The 19,062-nt window shown below is 47.6% G+C and overlaps 1 protein-coding gene across 1 annotated transcript in view; it reads right to left on the reverse strand.

The window, feature by feature from the left end:
- The window catches only part of CACNA1D (calcium voltage-gated channel subunit alpha1 D), a 321,901-nt gene extending 303,454 nt beyond the window's left edge, over window positions 1-18,447 (reverse strand). Inside the window, exons 1-3 of the mRNA XM_081245584.1 lie at window positions 18,286-18,447; window positions 16,025-16,334; window positions 12,181-12,286 (exon numbers count right to left, since the gene is read on the reverse strand). Coding sequence (XP_081101710.1) covers window positions 12,181-12,286; window positions 16,025-16,334; window positions 18,286-18,352 — 483 coding nt within the window. The 5' untranslated portion in view covers window positions 18,353-18,447. The remainder of the gene's footprint in view (window positions 1-12,180; window positions 12,287-16,024; window positions 16,335-18,285) is intronic.
- Between the last annotated feature and the right edge of the window lie 615 nt (window positions 18,448-19,062).

Consider the following 19,062-nt stretch of genomic DNA (forward strand, 5'->3'; position numbering starts at 1 on the left):
CTAACCCAGCAAGCCGTCCGACCAGGAAACCCGTCTGGTGTGGCTGGAGGGGTCGCTCCCTCATGCACGGACGGGAGCAAGCGGTCCGGCTTCCCAGCCCAGGTTCCTCACCTGTGAGGCTGAGGACGGCAACCCCTACCTCCCAGGGCGGGCCGCGCGGAGGCTTGAGGATGCACCAGACCGTCGCCCCAGCCCCAGGAATAGTGAACCCCGCAACTCCACGTACCCCAGGAGCCAGGGTCTGTGCTAACCCTGCCAGCCGCTTAATCTCCTTTTACAGAAGAGGGACAGACCGGGCAGGGAGGCGCCTCTGGCCCTTCACAGGCGCCGACCTGCGGGCGTGTGTGACTCGGAGCCCACGGCCTAACTGCTCGCTCCTTCCTACGCCAGAGCCCCCGTGCTTTCCTTTCACGAGTAACACTTTTCAAGGAATTAAAATGCAATAAAATCTACTTAATGCCCTAATTTAAACTCCTCTAACTCCCATTTCAACTGGATGGCTCACAAGGCGCTTCAGAAGACAGGCAGAGGGTCACCCTGACTTCAGCCACCACCCCACCCCACCTGGCAACGCCTCTGGGCGACGGGAGTGCATCATACGCAAGGAGTTTCTGTGCCAGTCCCCGAACCTGGGTTCCAAGCCCTAAGCGAAACCAGGCCGTGAAGCCTGCGCAGAGACCCACCTGGAGGTCCTGCCGTTGCTCTAGCCCGCGCGGCCTTCCCTGCGCTGCTCTGCGCTGCTCTGCGCCGCCCTGCTCTGCGCTGCCGGGCGTTTAGACGGCGAGAGGCTGTGAGCTCTGACTTATCTGCTCCGCCTGGCGGTGGAGGGTGGGCTCTGAGGTCAGGAAGCCCGGATGTGGATCCAGGCCCTGCCAATTACTAGGCCTAATGGCCTCATGTAAGCAATTCGAGCCCTCCCAGCTTTTTTTCCTCACCTGCAAAATGAGGATTTCGGTAGTCTCTCCTTCAAGACTCTACAGTGAGGATTAAAGGAGAACTAAGGAGATTATACATACAAAGCCCACCTAGCTCAGCAGATGTCAGCCATGAGCTGGTAACAAAGGCAATTATCTCTGTGCCTCCAGTTATGGTCAAAAAGACAGGGTATGGCAGCCACACCAGAACCAGATGACTGAGGAAAGACCCACAGCGTTTGTCACCAGGCCTGCTGACTCCCTCCTGCCCTCCCACACCCACTGGCCAGCGGCCTGGCTCTTTCCATAAGATAATGAGGCCGTCCATGGCCAAATGATTCCTGCATGTTAACAGGCATGAAGAAAGGAAGAGAATAATTTATGAAGTAAAACAGGGGAGGGAGGAATGATCAAAACTATCTTATGGAAGACAAAGAAATCGGCTGAATGCCCAGCTTGCTTTGAAGAGACATTTTTTTGGCATCTGATTTTCCAGATGTCACAAGTGCCCCTGGCATCCTCAGACCTACCCGTCAGATGGCAAACGCCTGACTTCAACCTGGATTCAGGGCTGTAACGGTGAGGGTGGGAAGGAAACAGACCCAGAGACAGAAGCCCTGGCCTAAGTCCCCACTTGACTCCTCTCTCACTGTGCGACCCTAAGCAAGTCGACTGCTGGGTCTGAAGAATGAACGCATCCACCTGAAGGTCTCCGGGGTCCTTCCCAATCCCAACCTCACCAGTCTGTGATTCACATTCAGTACCATCCCGGCTAAATCAGAGCCAGCATCTAAGCTCCTATTCCCCACCCCCTCATCCCCCACCTGTCTTTAATGATTATCAATTAGCTTATTCAGCTGGTCAACCTAAAATAGTTCCAAAGCTTTCTCTGCCCCGACCAAACTAGTTGCGACCCCACGGGGCTTTCTAGAAAAAGATTTCTTAAACACCTCTCTTTTACCAAATTCTTGCTGGGTGTCACCACTTCCCCACATTCTAATTTAGAACTTTAGATGTTTTCATTTCACTCCCACCAGATAAAAATTATGGAAAGAGCTTTAGATAGATTCACCATTAATTTATAGTTCAATAATTCAGAAATTGTGAATGCCCAAAGAGAAGCACACTTTCGCATTATCTCAAAAAAAAAGACTAAGGGACAAATTACTGTTATAAAAGGGCAGCATTTTAACCATTTACTCAGTCAAGCTGTTTTTGTACAATTTGAAAGGAGTCATTTAAGTATAAACAGTGTTTCGTAATACCCCATTGTTATCTATTTACTGAAGAACATTCGAGGATGTCTTCTTTTAAAAATATTGGTCACGGGCTTCCCCAGTGGCGCAGTGGTTAAGAATCCTCCTGCCAATGCAGGGGACACAGGTTCGAGCCCTGGTCCAGGAAGATCCCACATGCCGTGGGGCAACTAAATCCGTGCGCCACAGCTACTGAGCCTGAGCTCTAGAGCCCGCGAGCCACAAGTACTGAGGCCACGTGCCACAACTACTGAAGCCCGCGCGCCTAGAGCCTGTGCTTTGCAACAAGAGAAGCCACAACAATGAGAAGCCCATGCACCGCAACGAAGAGTAGCCCCCCGCTCGCCACAGCTAGAGAAAGCCTGAGCGCAGCAACGAAGACCCACCACAGCCAAAAATAAAGAAAGAAATAAAGAAATTTATTTTAAAAAAATACATTGGTCACTTCTTTAGTTCACATTAGAGTAAAATAATAAAACCACATCTCTTCCAAAATGAGGGCTTGGGAGGGGTTCTTTGCATTAATACATACTATCCTTTTGTACTCTGACTTAAACCAAGTTAAGCCAGTAAGTGAATGTTTAATGGACTATATTTTACACATAATAAATGCTCCAGAAAGTACTTTATGTGTGATCAAATGATAGCTGTTTTAAACTACTCCTTTTTTAACCTTCCCAGCTTTAGTTCTATAGTAATTTATATAACCAAAAAGCAAAACTGCTATAGAATACAGAAGTGCCTCCAGTATGCCACATTTTAATGCTGTGTCCTAACCCTTTAGGAACTCTGAATCCAGAGACCATCTGCTTGCAGGGCATTTATTTCTCGTTAACAAAAGCACAGCGAAGACATGGCTCTCCGTGCCCCAACTGTACCTTGTACAAGGACCCATGCTGTAGATTCCTGCTTGGAATTGCTTCCTAGAAAATGCCTCTCTTCAATGAATGTGGCTGCTTCCCATTGTTGAGAGGATAAAAACCCTGTAAGTTAGGAGTGCTCCCTTTCGCCACCACTGCTGGAAAGCCTAACGGCCAGTTCAGTGCCCAGGTGTCAGCAATCCGTTCATCTGGAGCACCTGGGCAAGTCTGCTTTTTTGTTTTGATTCCAGGTTGCCCCATCCTTCATCAGTTTCCATTTTCTAAGCCACCTCAGAGCTTCTGGAAGCAGGAGGGGGTACAAACCCTATAATAAATACCATAATAATAGCGAGGTTCAATTGCCTGTGAAAATAGAATAATTAATCATCAAAGACCACGGGACAGCAGAAACATACCAGGTGAGATATTTTTCTTCCACCACTAAAAGGAACATAAAGGAAGAATTCGTCTTAGAACTCAGCTGTAGCCAGCAAACACTGCAAAAGTGAGACTCAGTTTTTTGCCTTAGGGACTTATTTATCTGTTAGCCATCTGGAATGAATGTTTCTCTTGAAAGAAGCACGGTCCCCAAGTGCGTGCACCCAAAGCAAGGCAAAGAATAATGAGCCTTGGTACCTTTCATCCAGGTCTGTGGTTCGAAAGAGGTGACAAGTCTGGTGCTCAGAGTTCCAGGACTTTCTGCTCGAACCAGATGCTCTGGGTGCCTACCAGACATCCAAGAGAGAGGCTGTACCCTCCCCCCAAGATTTCCTTTCCCAGGGCCTAAGACAAGGAACGAATGACATCACTCGTCAGAGTTAAAGGACAGCTGACCTCAAGGAGCTGTTGGGGTGGGGAGCGTAAATAGTACGGGCTTCGTGGAAGCCAATGCAGCAGTAAGTATGGAATTAAAATGAACTGTCCTCCCACCCAGAGAGTTCCCTTCTAAGTACTTATCCCAGAGAACAGTTTACTGGTATACATACAAGGATATTCAGTGCAGCATTGTTTGAAACAGCAAAACTTTAGGAACTAACCTACTGCTCATTAGAAAGAGGACAATTAAACAAACCATGGCACATACACGGAATATTTTACGGCAACTAAGGAGTTGTTAGATCTCTACAGGCAGATACGGAAAGATCTGTAAGACACATCAAGTGGGGAAAAAAGGAAGCTTTATAATGCATGGACTCTGTTTCCACTTGTGTAAAACTCAAAGTACCCAAACTGTATAGATATAGATTTCAAAATGCACAGATGATATACACATACAGACACAGTGAAAAACAATTCTGAAACTGATTACTGTGATTAGGAGCTGGGTAGGGAAAAGGAGACTCAGTTTACTTGCAGCTTTTTAGTAGTTTAGAAGAATGTATTCCTGTATTATTTGTATAAATTTGAATGATGATTTACTGTAAGAATGCAAAATATAAAAAACAAAGAAGGCCTTTCTCGGACCCCACGTTGTGGGCTTTCCTTATGAAAGGGCGACCGGGCACAGTGAGCCCGCAGCAGCGCCGGCTAGAAGTCCCGACACATTAGTCCGGTATGCTCTGCAGAGCAGGTCTCAATAAATATTTGTTGAATAATGGTGCCTTGACTTCCTGTCTTATAAACAAGAGTCCTTACGGCACTACGAAAATATCTGTGAGTATGCCGTGCTAGACCTCCCCATGGGTGCAGGGAAGGGAGGCACGGTGGGCCCCTCAGAAGATGACCATGGCAGGGAAAGCATGAGCCTCACACCCAGCCTGCTGTGAATCCACAGGCCAAGCTGACCAAGGACACCTCCTCCTTCCTTCCCAGGCAGGGTCCATCTGCCAGCTACATCTTCCCTGAGCAGTCTGGAGCTGGCCTCCCCTCCCTCAGGTCACCCCCTGCCAATTCCCTCCAGCCTGACTCTCATGTTCACTCATTCAATAATTTCAACAGGTGATTTCTAAATTTACCACTCAGCCAGTAGGGAGGGGGAAAAGAAATTAGCAGAAATAACTGCTTTGAGGTTCTGGAGAAGAAAGTCATTTTCCCCAGCCTGGGCAGTGTCTGGAACCCTGCAGAGTTAAAATCTCCAGAAGAGGGCTTCATGCTACTAGGTGTGTGTTGTCAAAAACACCCAGTGGTCCATCCACCCACCACACTCTCCCCCAGCTTTCTCACACACACACAGAGACAGAGGACAGTTCCTCACTCAGACAGTTCCTCCTCCAACCCCATCTTCAGCTTTTCTCACTGTGCCCACCTCCCAGTGCCAGCTCTGCCTGCCCAGCCAAACACCTCACTGCCCACAAGAACCCCAGCTGTGAGAATACCAATCTCACCTTTCCTCATTTCAATCACATGGGCAGAACAGGACTTGGGGACAAATCCTACAGTGCTGATGGCAGAGGGCCCCAGGAGTGTGAGCATGACAGGAGGCTCACATCTATTCTGGAATGACTTGCCAACCTCCACTGCCACCCCACAGGGCAAGGAAACCCACCGACGTCGCTTACCCGGGGCACGTCGTCCAAGCAACAGTAACACTCTGCTCAACCACCAGCATCCCAGGGCCTCTGCAATTTCTTTAGAGACTTTCCTAGGGGAGGAGCAGTTGAGGGTCTGTTCTGGAGTCCCACCCCACCACCACCACCTGTAGTTAACAAGACATAAGTGTCTCTGCAGCTGGGCAAGTTGACCCCTCTGCATCAGGCACTTCTCACGTTTTGCAGACAGTTAAAAGTTAAATGCTGATGGGGAAGGTTAAAAAAGGAAACCACCCACAAATCTGCTAGAAGGGTCTCCTGTTTCTCACACTATCATTTTAAAATACTGAACTTGAGCTGAGGTTAAGGAAGGAATGCATCTCCCCAAAGACCCTCCCCAAAGTGGGCTGACGGGATGCACACTTCAGGCAGTGTGTGAGAGGGACCCGCTGGAGGCCAGTCTGACTGTGCCTGGGAGACGGGAAGGCTGGGGTGCAGAGTGAGATCCTGAGACCCTCTTTTAAGCCCCCTTTCCAGCTGTGTCTGATAACAGTTTCTACCCTTTGGACTTTTCAGTTACCTAAGTTAATAAATTACAAACACACACACATACTTTTTTTTTCCCCAACTAAGCCAATTTGTGTTTCTGCAACTTGTAATCCAACAAGTTCTGGCCAATACACCAACATATCCTCACTCTAAGACAGGTTCATTTTTCAAGGGTCTAAGCAGGGAAGTTCCAGTGTTCGAGGTGTGTCTATAGAGAAATGAGGTTCACTTTTTAACAAACCAAAAGGGTGAGGACCGTTTGGGAATTCCTCTTAAGGAACTTTAATAGAAGTAAATCTGAATTCCTTAAGACTTGGGTTTGATTTCTGAAAAACTGCCGATTCTCAAGCCAAGTCTGTTCAATAAAACATCAATCTGGGTAACTTGTTCTTTGTCAACATAAGGCAAGACGACAAAAGAGATGCAATTACTTGTACAAGGCATAAACGGGTTCACCAGCTCTGGGTTAAATGTCACTCCCCAAGTCCATCTATTCTGGGCATTCTGCTGCTCCACCAACCCTTACACGAAATGTGACACACACCCACCCAAGTACAACCTCTCACACGTGGCTCACACACAGTGCTGAACACAGAAGCCAGCTTATGAGGCAGGGATTCAAAAAGTATCAAGCATTTGTCTTTCTTCTCTCCTCCTTCCGATATAAAGAGTTAAATTTGCCAAGAAATATACAATCCTGAAATTCCAGACAAACTGACAGGTGCTTCCTGGGATCCTCATTAATATTGGACAATGAAAGTCAGCCTCTCCAGCAAACATTAATCATTAGCCAATTGCTGAAAATTAACTACTGATCTATAAGGACATGCCATGGAATCCCACACAGTCATTCATTTATGGACCCACCCATTCCACGTGCATTTCCTGATGTGCCTACTGTGCGCCCGCACAGGGTTAAGTTCGCAACACCATCGAGACCAGTCAGACTCAGCATATGCTACTTTCATCCAGAGCCACTCAGCTCGGGACTTCCCTGGTGATGCAATGATTAAGAATCCGCCTGCCAGTGCAGGGGACACGGGTTCGAGCCCTGGTCTGGGAAGATCCCACGTGCCGTGGAGCAACTAAGCCAGTTCACCACAACTACTGAGCCTGCGAGCCACAACTATTGAAGCTCACGCACCTAGAGCCCATGCTCCACAACAAGAGAAGCCACTGCAATGAGAAGCCCACGCAGTGCAATGAAGAGTAGCCCCTGCTCGCCGCAACTAGAGAAAGCCTGGCAACTAAGACACAATGCAGCCCAAAATTAATCAATTAATTAATTTTAAAAAACAAAAACAAAGTCACTCAGCTCATCAGCCAAAGAGCCAGGCTGTCAGAGCCCAAAGCCCATGTGCAGAACTGCACCCCACACACCAAGCCACTTCCCACAGCAGTTATAGAATAAGGCGGAAAGGGGTGAATATCTGCAAAGAGGAAAGCAAGTACTACTTGCACATAGGCAGGTGGGGTGGAAGGTGGGGACAAGGATCAGAGAAGGCTGACCTGAGGGCAGCACACAAGCTGTCCTAGAGAAACGGCATCTATTAGGCATGCAGAAATAAACTCGCAATTCAAACAGAAAGACAACAGAGCGAAGCCACAGAGAGGAGGTACGGAAATAAAAGCCACCTTCTAGGCAAAGCCCAAGGAGACAGGTTACGAGACTGTGTTTCAGGTATTTCAATTCACACCACTCACTATTTGAGATGCTAAACTATGGACCATGCAGAGCCCATGAACTCGCTTTTTAAGCCCAGGAAACACTGCGTGGGAATCGCGGCCACGGAGGAGAGAATGCAATCAAAGTAGGCTGTCCCACAGCGTTCCTGGCCCTCATAAGGCATCTGGTCCCCCTGACAGGAGTCCCCAGGCAGCACTGCTTCCCAGACATGCTCCCACCACTCTGCTACTCGGAGCCCTGGAGCTGGAGCACAAAACGCATAAGGCTGCTCAGCTCGGAAACCCAGCCCCACGGTGCCTTCAGCCAGGGATACATGAGGAGCAGGGTCATGAGACCCTCAGCTTTTCAGGAGTAAACACGTGGAACTTCCCACCTACCCCCCGCCAAGGACCTCGAAAGAGTCCTCAGAGGAACCTGCCACACAAGGAAATCCTGAGTACGGTTCAGAGGAAAGACTGGGTGGGAAACTTCTCCTGAGAGCATTCATTCAGTGGTCCTCAACAACCCGCATTTATGAACATCTTCTACACACCGTCAGGCTCAGTGCTATTGGGGTTCCAAAATGATTCACTGTGAGTTGCATTCTGAAGAGGCTTGATAAGACAAAGATAAGATGTGCACATAAATAACCAAAATATAAGGTGTTTTATATGCAAAGTGCCAGCGGAGCAGTTCAGATAAGAGTGTTACTTCTAATCAGGGTCAGAAAAGGCTTCACAGAAGAGACATCCTTTGAGATTATTCCTGAGCAGCTCTAAGGACAGTGACAGTGATGAAGGGGTGGTGGGGAGGAAGAGGTATTTCAGATGGAGAAGAGGCCAAGGAGGTGGACAAGAGCAGGGAGGGGTGTTCACGATCAGCTGGTGGACTAACGGATGGGGGTGGGGGTGGGTATGAAGGAGAGGCACAGAAGGTGAACCAGAAAAGGTTGGGTAGACCAAGGAGCACCCAGCCTTCCCTCGGGCAGCAGGTCGCCCCTGAAACCTCAGGATCACTCCTCTAGCAAAAGCCATCTGACCGCAATGTGAATGGAGAGGAAGGGGAAGACATGAGGGGCTTTATAGAGGCCAAGTGTCAGCCGTCTAAAAACACAAAGGCAAGATGAGAAAGGGGGCCAAAAGGGGGTCAAAGACTTAGTAAACCTTCTCGTTGAGTGTCAAACACATATATTGAGCACCTGGTAAAGGGACAGAGCGGCCTAGGCCATGCGCCCTGCCCTCGGTGGCTGCAGACATCAAGGAAGGTCAGGGCTGGCAGCTGGGCGCCCTCCTTTGGACAGTTCTAATTTGAGGCCGGTCAGCGCTATGGAGAACTGGGCCCGGGGGTGGGGTGGGAGTTCCAGTAGCCGGATGCCCAGACTGAAGCGTTCAGTCAGTTTGTGACTTATGAGAAACTGAAGTTTGGGAAGTGAAATAAAGCATTTTCCAACACAGTGAGGTACAGGATTGTGATCATTCCCACGCTGACACTCCATAAAGAAGCGCTCCCCGCCCCCTGCCCCATGCTAAGAAAAAAATTAAATAAATGGTATACGCTTTCAATAAGTGGAACTGAGGAAATCCTGCTACCGACTGATCTAGGAGGGAGATTGCTGTGGGAACTGAGTTGCACCGTTTCCATGGCTGCAGCCTCCACTAGTCCCTGCAAGTCCACAGATGAAAGCTGCATAGAAACTTGAGATTGTTTATATATATATATATATATATATATATATATATATATATATATATATAATTTTTTTTTTAATCTAACACTGGGAAAACTTGCTGCCCCCAAGGTAGTCTCCAAATCCCCAAAGCTGGCTCAGTTAGGTACAACCCAGACTAAACGCACATTGGACCAAGGGAGATGGCCACATTTCTTACCCAACAAAAGTAATAATTTCACTGCCAACTACCTGTAACAGGCAGAAACATCTTCCACAAAGCTGGCCCTGAATCGTACTTTAAGCGCTCAACATCTACATTCCCGACAGAGCTTGGAGGCAAAGGAAACCACCAGCTCCCTGACACGTACAGCTTTGCAATCCGTATCAGTCTCTGCCCTTTGTTTTGCCATTCACATTAATTGAAAGGTATTTACTACAGATGAAAAATAAGCTTCGTTCAGCTGCCTCTAAACCGATCCCAAAAATAGAGCAATCACTTTGGTACAAATTGGGTCAAATGTTTTTAAAAAAAAAAACGGCTCCCTGGCAGGAGGACTGACATGGCATGGGACCTTGCTAAGAGTCAGGGGGAAATCCACAAAGATCTTCGCTTCCCACAGTGAGAAAGGAAATATTTAAAGAGTTAGGCAGAGATTAAACTCGTCTGGCCATGTGACCAGCCAAGTGAACACAAACTTGAATGCTATAAGTTTCAGAATGTTAAGAGGTCAAAGAAATATATGTTGGGTTTTTTTAGAAAGGATTGCCAAACTAACACACTGCCCTCTCCCACCCACAAAAGGCCGGTGTTTTAAGAACTGTCAATAAAAGATCCACGGGGGAGGGACTGCCAGGGGGAGGAAGAGAGATTTATCCATTTCCTATGTTTTATTCCCTCACTTATTAGCTGAGAAATCCAAATGGCCCGACAGTACTTATATTAGTGCCCTGAACTTCCCTGGGAAAAAAAAATCAGAATATTAATTGACTTACACATGCAGCTACATTAATTATTCCATGGATCTGAATTAATCTGCCTTTCAGAAAGGTATCTATTTTCTAAGTTTGTTTAATCATGTTCTCTTGAGCTACAAAAAGCAACAAACTGGGTCACCATCCACGTTGTTAAATTTGGTAACAAGGCTGACACCATCTGTGGCCTAGACTGTGATGATCTAGCCCCATTGTGGGGGCTTTTCACTACTTCTGCTTTTCCTTTGAAATGATTGTCTAAAGTCACATGTCTACAGCTAAATCACAAGCTATTTAAAATATACAGTCACACAGATCATCTCTAGCACAGTATAAATATATACTACCAGTAAGTCTTTACATGTGTATCCAACTCCCATTTACAGTTGTACTTTCAGTAGCAGTATCCAAAATTTTTTAAAATTCCCTACACATCAGACTACAAAAGCCCAAATATGAAGAGACATCACACTACATCTGAAATGTGCCGCACATTTTAAATGTAACATGAAATCCTGTACATAAACCATGAACTCTAAAATCATAAGAGCATAATGTCAACATCTACAGACCCCGGCAGAGCTCTCCCCTCACTAGTTTTGACTTTACAACACTCAGCTAAGAACATCCAGCCCTACTAAAATACAGCTTCAGCATGAGAAACCAAAACCAAATGGAACCAGCTAAAAGAGGGGAAAGCAAAACAATAGGGAGAATTTCCTGTTTATCCGGGACCAGCCCCTCATTCACCTCCTTTCTGCACAGCCTCCACTCATGAAGGACTGATCTTTGCAAAGAGGATGCTGCAGTACCAGAAAAATCCTAAAATGGCTTCTGAATCATCAAGGAAAGATTACAGGATGTCAGAGGTAAAAACAACCCTGGTGCTCTTCTCATCCGATCCCCCGAATTGACAGGTGGGTAAATGGCAATGCAAAATGGGTCTGGGAAATGCCCCAAAATACAGCCAGTTGACAGTCCACTGGGACAACTCCCAGTCCCACTCCAGTGCTCTTCAGTGCTTTTTTTTAAACTGTATCAACCTTTCCCAAAGGAAGTTCCATGAAACACTGTGATGCACTCTGCCAAAAAAATGTTTAAAGAATCCATGACCAATTACTTTTAGGGACTAGCTGAGTTAAACAAAATGAAACTGGTTTTTTAACTACAGACTTTCCTGGAGCTTTTACTGAGTTAACGTGCACTATAAATCTTTAAGAGAGCAATAAGGTATATGGAAGTATCCCAATTTATTTCACCATAGAATCATTTTATCTTGGAGCATTTCATAGGACCAAGTGGAGGAACTTCAATACTCTACTGTACATTCACCAAATTATGCGTTACATGGATTAGTTTTGTTGTGTTCTACTTCTGTAAAAATTAATGGTTCAGGTACAGAAGCTATGATAACTCTCTACTTACCAGAAAAATTAACCATAGTACCCAATAGTACCCACAACTCCCGAATAACACTGGATTAAAAAAAAAAAAAAAGGCTAACATTACGAGGAAAAGAATGGTTGACAAAAAAAACCTATATGGAGAGAAAAGTTATTTTTAAATCTGCTACAAACCTCTTCTATGAAAAGTTCCACATCTATTTATACAAGATTCATGACTTTAAACACTTTCATTCAGTATGAATTTGAGAATACAGGTCAAAAAAAAAAAAAAAAACACCGCTGTTGCAAAGCTCCGTGAAACATCACATGCATAGCTGTTAACTTCAACCATCCAGAAAGACAGCTGCCAGCTTCCAGCTTCAGTATAGAGGTAAATGACAAGCACACATCAGGACAAGCAGCAACTCTAAGGACACTTACCAAGTTATGATTTGTTGAATTAGAATCATCTTCAGGGAATGGGATGTAAATAGCTAAGGCCACACAATTGGCAAAAATAGCCAATAATATAAATATGTCAAATGGTCTGAAAATTTTTGTTAAGGTATATTTGTGTTACACCAACATAAACCATCTCTCTCGTCACACTCCCGATCACACCACTTTTGAACTGCTTTTTAAATGAAAATTTTACCCACAAATCCTTATTCAACTGACTGCTGTGACTACAAGGTTTCCAGCAGGAGTAACAGTTAGTGGTCAACTCACAGCAGATCTTCCTATCAAATGACATCTCCACGCCCTTTTCCTCTGTTGCAAGGATCACGTTACACTCATTCTTCTGTTGGACATTTTATATGAAAACCTAAAAGTACATCCAACTAGGGCACTGTGTGAAACAGGTTTCTACTTCGTGTCATTTTCACAGCAACAAGGGCCTCAGAGAGCTAAATTCCTGGCTGTTGTAGACACAAAGAAAAGCCATCATAAGACAAACCTCTTCCACAAATCCTTGTCACCATGTGTTACAGCCGTTTTCTTGGAGGCTCTTCTTGGCTGGGTCAGTCTGAATCTCCTGTCCGAACTGGGATAGGACAAGTCACCAAGGACCTTCTCCATTCCACCTGTGACCGTCTTGTGGCTGTTCCAATCCCTCGCTGTAACAAGCAAGCCAGGCTTCACCTCCCTCCTCCGCTTTCCTTCTTACTAATCAGCGGTTATCACTGTTTTAGATTAGAGCCAGACCGGAGCTCCGTTTATAACGTGTTGTTACTGTGTTCAATTTATAAACAAATTAAATAAAAGGCCATAAGAAATCACCACCAGACACTTTCAGAGTTCAACTTAACATTTCTAAATCTCAGGGGTCCGTCTGGAAGAATCGCTCTGAGAGCAGCCTTCAACAGATACTTGCTTAAACCTTCTGGTGTTATTAAGAGACACTGTCAAAACTGGCAATACAAAATTTGACATCTGCCAAAATGACTGTTTTTCCTCTCTTGGTTTTCAGCCTTTCCAAATGCAAGGTTTCACGAGCACCAATCTAATCTCCAACTCCGGGCTTGGTTGTATGACACTGTTTCTCCCATACACTCACCCATAAAAGGCAAGGCCACAGTTTCACTAAACATCTCCAAGTCCTAAAGCTTTGAGGATATGCACAGACCTTCTCCACTCACCCTGATTTCCTTCTGGAAAATCCAAAGATGCTGAAGGAAACAGAGACCCCTCATGTCTCTGGGGATACGTTGAGTTTCATGAAGCCTCAGCCTCTTGAAGACCTTTAACACTCACTGAAATATGGACGTGAAAGACATTATTCCCTTACTAATTTGAGGGGCTTATTTTTAAAGCCAGTTATCCTTCCCTCATAGTTATTCTTTTAACTCATCTAGTATTACAAAATCTCTTATGTAGGGACCCAACTTTAAGGCAGTCCACCTTAAAAAGACTTCAGAATCTCCTTTTCATTTTTCCTTTTGGCAGTTCCTTCCAAAATTTTAAAAGTCTATTGCCCCAGGGCTATCCTATATGGAAACACAGTTACTGTCTCTCCCCTCCCCCACACCACCATTCTGCCTTTTTAATTTCCTGCTACCTAAATGATAAACCAGCAAATCTGAGAAGCACTGATGCTGTTCAGGAAAGCAAACATAAGAGTACTTTTTCTTTATGGTGGTCCAGTTTCAGACTCCAGGTACTGGTGGATCCTAACCCACTGCCACAAGATTCTGACAAGCCAAGCAGAACAGAGCATCAGAGAAACAGATGGTCTGATCCTAAATATTCCTTCCTCATTCCCCAAGTGCAGGACACTCTGCTTTGCCTGCATGTAAAGGCAAACAGCAGGTAAAAACTCACTCTCCCAGTGCTGACAGGGCCTGGCATTGCTGGCTTTAGGAGGCTGCCCATACCCTGCTCCCTGAACCTGAAGAAAACTGTCATTTGAAAAAAATCATGTATCGTTTCAGGATCTATTCTGCAAACTTCCCCATTTGTAGGGGCGGCTTCTCCCTGCACTGGCAGCCACAGCCCCTAATTCCTGCACACATGTCTGGCAGTGTGGGAACGGGAGTCGGCAGCACCATCCAGGAATTCACTCCGTTCACATAAATTACTATATACAAATTACTGTGCACAAAGAGAAACTACTGTGCACAAACAGCACCAGGCCTCCCACCTCACTCCACATGAAATTAATGACCCCACCGAGAGGCCTCTGCTTACTCAGAGTCACGTCAAGCCAACCTGAGGAGGACGAGATCTTTCTGGCTAAGTACAGTCTGTGCCTCTGACTGCTGCCATGCCACTTGAGGGACACCCTGTGGAGCCGGCTCCCTCCTGGGCCGACACCAGTGTTCGTCCTCAGACTCAGAAAGAACCTAAAGAGAAAACACATCCACACAACCCCAGCCATGTGACAGACACCGCAACTCCCTCTGGAGAGGAGACATCTGTTCTAAAAAGGAAAAAGCGCATGAAAACCCCTCAAATCCTACACTTGGCTACTCTCTCCAAAACCTTTCTAGACAGTTACCTCATTTTAACTCTCTGAGAGCACACAAAGTAGCCAGCTAAGACAGAGGGCGTGCAAAGAGCTGCCTAGCTAGGCACTCAAATGATACAGGGGTTTCAGCTCCACTTTCTAGCCCGGGTCACCAACCCCCTCCCTTTGTAGCATGACCGCCCCTCCCCTCCCCTCAGCCTCCATGGGGAAGCCCTTTATTCATACTCCTTCCCATGCTTAGGAACTGCTCTAAGGCCCAGGTCAACTCCGAATATACTTCTGGGAGAAGGAAATGCTGTGTTTTACCCAAACCGATGAATCATCTGACTAATTAGAAAGCCATTTTTGCTCAGAAAGAAAGGCCTCAGTCAACCTTTTCTGAAGGGTGGCGGGCACTGGAACCTGGCCTCCAGGTTTAGGGGAGGGAGTGAGCAGGCAGTACACCCTAGTTTTCCAAGATCTGGGCCCTAACCACCCTCCTGGGGCAGTTGGAGTTCAGTTTTAAAAATACAAAGGAGACACCCAGAAATGTAACTCCAGTCCAAGGACACAGACGGAGTTTTTTTATAAAGGCAGCAACTGCAAATTCCTCCACTGAGGGCTGTGCTCTAACCCACACGGGCGCTGAAAGAAGAGGCACACACAAACCTCTCCCTTCACATGCTCCCTCACGCTCACGTTTCAAATGCTGTTTTGGAACTTGTCAAAAGGAAATTCCAGGAAGTCATAGCATTGATGAGCAAATTGCTCCCTCCCTATGAAGCAAGTGTTCATATTTGTAGCTACCTGAACAATCAGACTCACCAAATGTCAGATCTACAAGCCATCTTAGCATTAATTGGAGTTTCCGAGGCAAATTCCAAACGTCAAAATGAGAAGATTCCACTAAAGGTCAAAAATGTATTTATTTCTAGTACAGTTTTTTTTTAAATCAGCATACCTTATTTGCAATAGGTTCAATGCATACCACTGCCAAAAAACAATGGTGCATTTAAACTAACCATCTAGTGTCAAATGACCAAAGGTTAATGTCATATTTTAATTATCTACCACTTTGAAGTTTCAGGTTGTCACTCCCTCCCCCACCACTACACACACACACACACACAGAGTAGCCTATACTTACCCAGAGAGATACCCCTCTGCACCCAGAGGAGATAGGAAATTATATACCATGAAACCCTCTACACACAACTTCTTCTGTTGCTCACATTCCAAAATGCTATCACTTTGTAAGTGCCATTTCAGAAAGCAAATCCTTTTAAAGAACAGATGGTAAAAGAGAAAACGAGAAACCATTCCCCCAAAAAAGGATACTTCCATTCCACTATACTAATGCAGGCTCTTCGGATGGGGTTATTGAGTGACAAACAGAAAAGGGCGCGGGCAGGTCGGCTGTTGGACGAGTTACCCTGTTTTTTGCTCTTGGCGTATTGCTGACGTTTTCTTTGGGAGAGAGATCCTACAGGTGCGGGTGCAGAGGTGCTCATAGTTTGGGCAGCCTTGGCCTGTCTAGCAGCGTCGATCGCGGCTTGCCAAGACAGGACGGTTTGCTTGGATCTATTCGGCTGAGAAGTTGGTCCTTCACCAGAAAGAGGGAGCCTGGTGCCTCTTGCATAGTTTGCCTCTGGGAAGAAGGAGAAAAAGGAAAATTAAAAAACAAAACAAAACAATGAGAATCCAGTGTCAGAAGAAAGCTAAAGTGGTTTCCCATCAAGAACAGTAGGGAAATCATCCCCATGTTTCCATTTGAAACCTCATGTCCTATTTTTCAGAAACAGGGTTTGGCCAGCAAGAGTAGCAAGAAAAGTCCACAAGCCCTGCCCAAAGTGTCAGTAACACAGGACCACTGCTGCATCACGCTCAATGGGTTAGTAACTCCCTACATCCGTGTCTTCACAAGGAGTCTTTCAGTGCATTCCTTCAGACAAACTGAGGTCATTCCCATGTTTATTTCAAATCTTTTCTGACTTTTAAAACCCATGTATCTCTAATGAGTTAACAGATACATACAACAGCTTTTCTTCAAAATAACTACCATCACACACACACAAAAAAAGCAGTGGCAATAATTCAACAGTCTTAATCATTTTCAGGGTGTTACTCCAACATCTTTCCATAGCCACCAATGCATTTTTTTCAGCATGGAAAAAAAATCCTCCACTGGCACCAGGGCAATACCAAAAGCCCCATAACCAATACTTAGATTATGCACTGACACTTCCTCCAAATGAAAATTCATGATGCTTGGGACTCATTTCCTCCACAGTCTCTGGAAAACAGAAAACATCTTTAGGGCTTTTTTGCATTTTAAATTGCAGCTGCAGCAGCCAAGCCAGCATCCGAAGAAACAGACAAGGCAGGCAGCCTGCACCCTTACACCTAGGATAGACAGGCTGGGTTATGCCAGGGGCCCTCAAGGCCTAAACAGGAATCACCTCAGTGTAGGCTGGTATCCAAGTGCACACAGGGTAGAACCCCAAGACAGTTCCATGTGCAAAGCCCTCTCCAGCCTGGGGTCAGGCCAAGACCCAGGCAGGTCTCCCTGGCACCTGCCTGCCTCTGGTCACAACCTCCTTACTGAGACAGAAGTCAAAGTGAGCGTGGTGGCAGAGGTAGAGGGATGGGCGTTTGCAAAACCAATTCTTGCTCAGTACAAAGCAAGGAAGAGTCAAAGCGAGCACACGTCTGCCTGGCCAGCAGCCTGAGGGGGCCGCGGGGTTGGGCAGCAGACGGTCTCAGCCAGGGGAGAAGTCGCCCCAAGTCTTCCCTTGGGGAGCGCTCATCGGGAAGGCTGCGAGCCCATGGAGGGTTGTGGGGGACTCCAGTGACCTCCAAGCAGGAGTGAAGAGGGCTGGCCAGGAGCTGCGCCCCCTTCCCTCGACCCAGCCGGGCCGGCATGGTAACTGCACGTGGCCGGGCTGGGGCGCAGAGCCTCACAGCGGCAGCGACTCTCCGGGCATTGCTAGGTTACCGACGTGTGCACAGCAGCGCTGCGAGCGGGAATACGCGTTCCACCCGACCCCCTGGCCGGCGACTCGGAGACCCAGCCTCCCTCTCAAGGGTAGGGGGATGCTTCACCCACCGGCGAGAAGGTTGAAACCTGGCAATCCTAGAATTTTCCGGATGCCACCAGAGACCTTCTTCCTAATTAACCAGGGGCCGGGGAAGGAGGTGAAGAGGCTGGAAAGGGGGCTCCGGCTGAAGACTCATAGCCACCCCCTTTCCATCGCTCGGGAGCGTTGGCGGAAAGTTGAGCCCGAGGACACTGAAGCCGAATCACCTCGGCTCGCCGCCCCTCCGGCGGCACAGTACTCCAAGGACTCCACGGCCGCCCCCAACCCCACAAATGCAGAATTAGCTCTGACATTCAAGGCCTGAAGGGGAGAACGGAGTGGCTGTCACGCATCTCCCCTTTCTATGTAGATGACACCGAGCTAGAAGCATCCTCTCCAACCCCCTCAACCCACCAGCGCATCAGAGATGGGAGAGGGGTGAGAAGGAAGAGGGGGGTGGGTATAGGAAGACCATGACAAGGATTAGATTTGGCAGCGGGTGCCCAGGCTCTGGCTGCTCACCGTTCGCGTGGTCCGCTTGCTGCTGCCGTTGATGCTGCATTTTTTTCATCATCATCATCATCATCATCCACGAACATTTATTGAGCGCCTACTGTGTGCAGGGCACTGTGTTAGGCGTTGGGGCGGGGGAGGAACGGGTAAGGGGGTGACCGATAGGTAGGAGCCGCGATCCCTGCCCTTATTCAAGCTTCAGCAGGGGGTGGGGAGGGACGAGGACAGATAACAGAAAATAAGAATAATTTATAAAAACCGCTGGCCACCCACGCTCCCTCTTTTTCAAAATCGGAGCAAAATAAACTTTTTTTAAAAAAATAAGATCGGATGTATATATTATCTTGATAATATATACATGTAATTTTTTGCTGCAAAGGAGAATTGGCTTGGTCCACCCCTCTAGCGGAGGGACGCCGCGAGGATGCCGGCCCGGCCGCCGGGGCCGCTCGGCGCGCCCCCCATGCCCGCCCGCTCGCCCGCCGCGGTGCCCGGTGCCCGGTGCCCGCCGCCGCCGCCGCCCGCGCCGCCGCTGGCTCGCGACCGCGGGCAGCCGGAGCTCACATCCGGGGACGGAGGCGCTCGCTCGCTAGCTCCGCGCCCGCCGCGCCGCGCCGCACGCCGGCTTCGCCCTGGCGACGCTGCGCGCCCGCCGCCGCGTCCCCCTCCTCCCCCCGCCCGCCCCGGGCCTCCCACGGGCCGCGCCGCGCCCCGGCGATCGGAGGCCGACCCGCGGCTCCCCCCGCACGGCCCGCGCGGTCGGGGTAGCCGCCGCGTGGGACTCGG

Source organism: Mesoplodon bidens, assembly GCF_964165515.1.
Source record: "Mesoplodon bidens genome assembly, chromosome: 10".
Lineage (NCBI taxonomy): Eukaryota > Metazoa > Chordata > Mammalia > Artiodactyla > Ziphiidae > Mesoplodon > Mesoplodon bidens.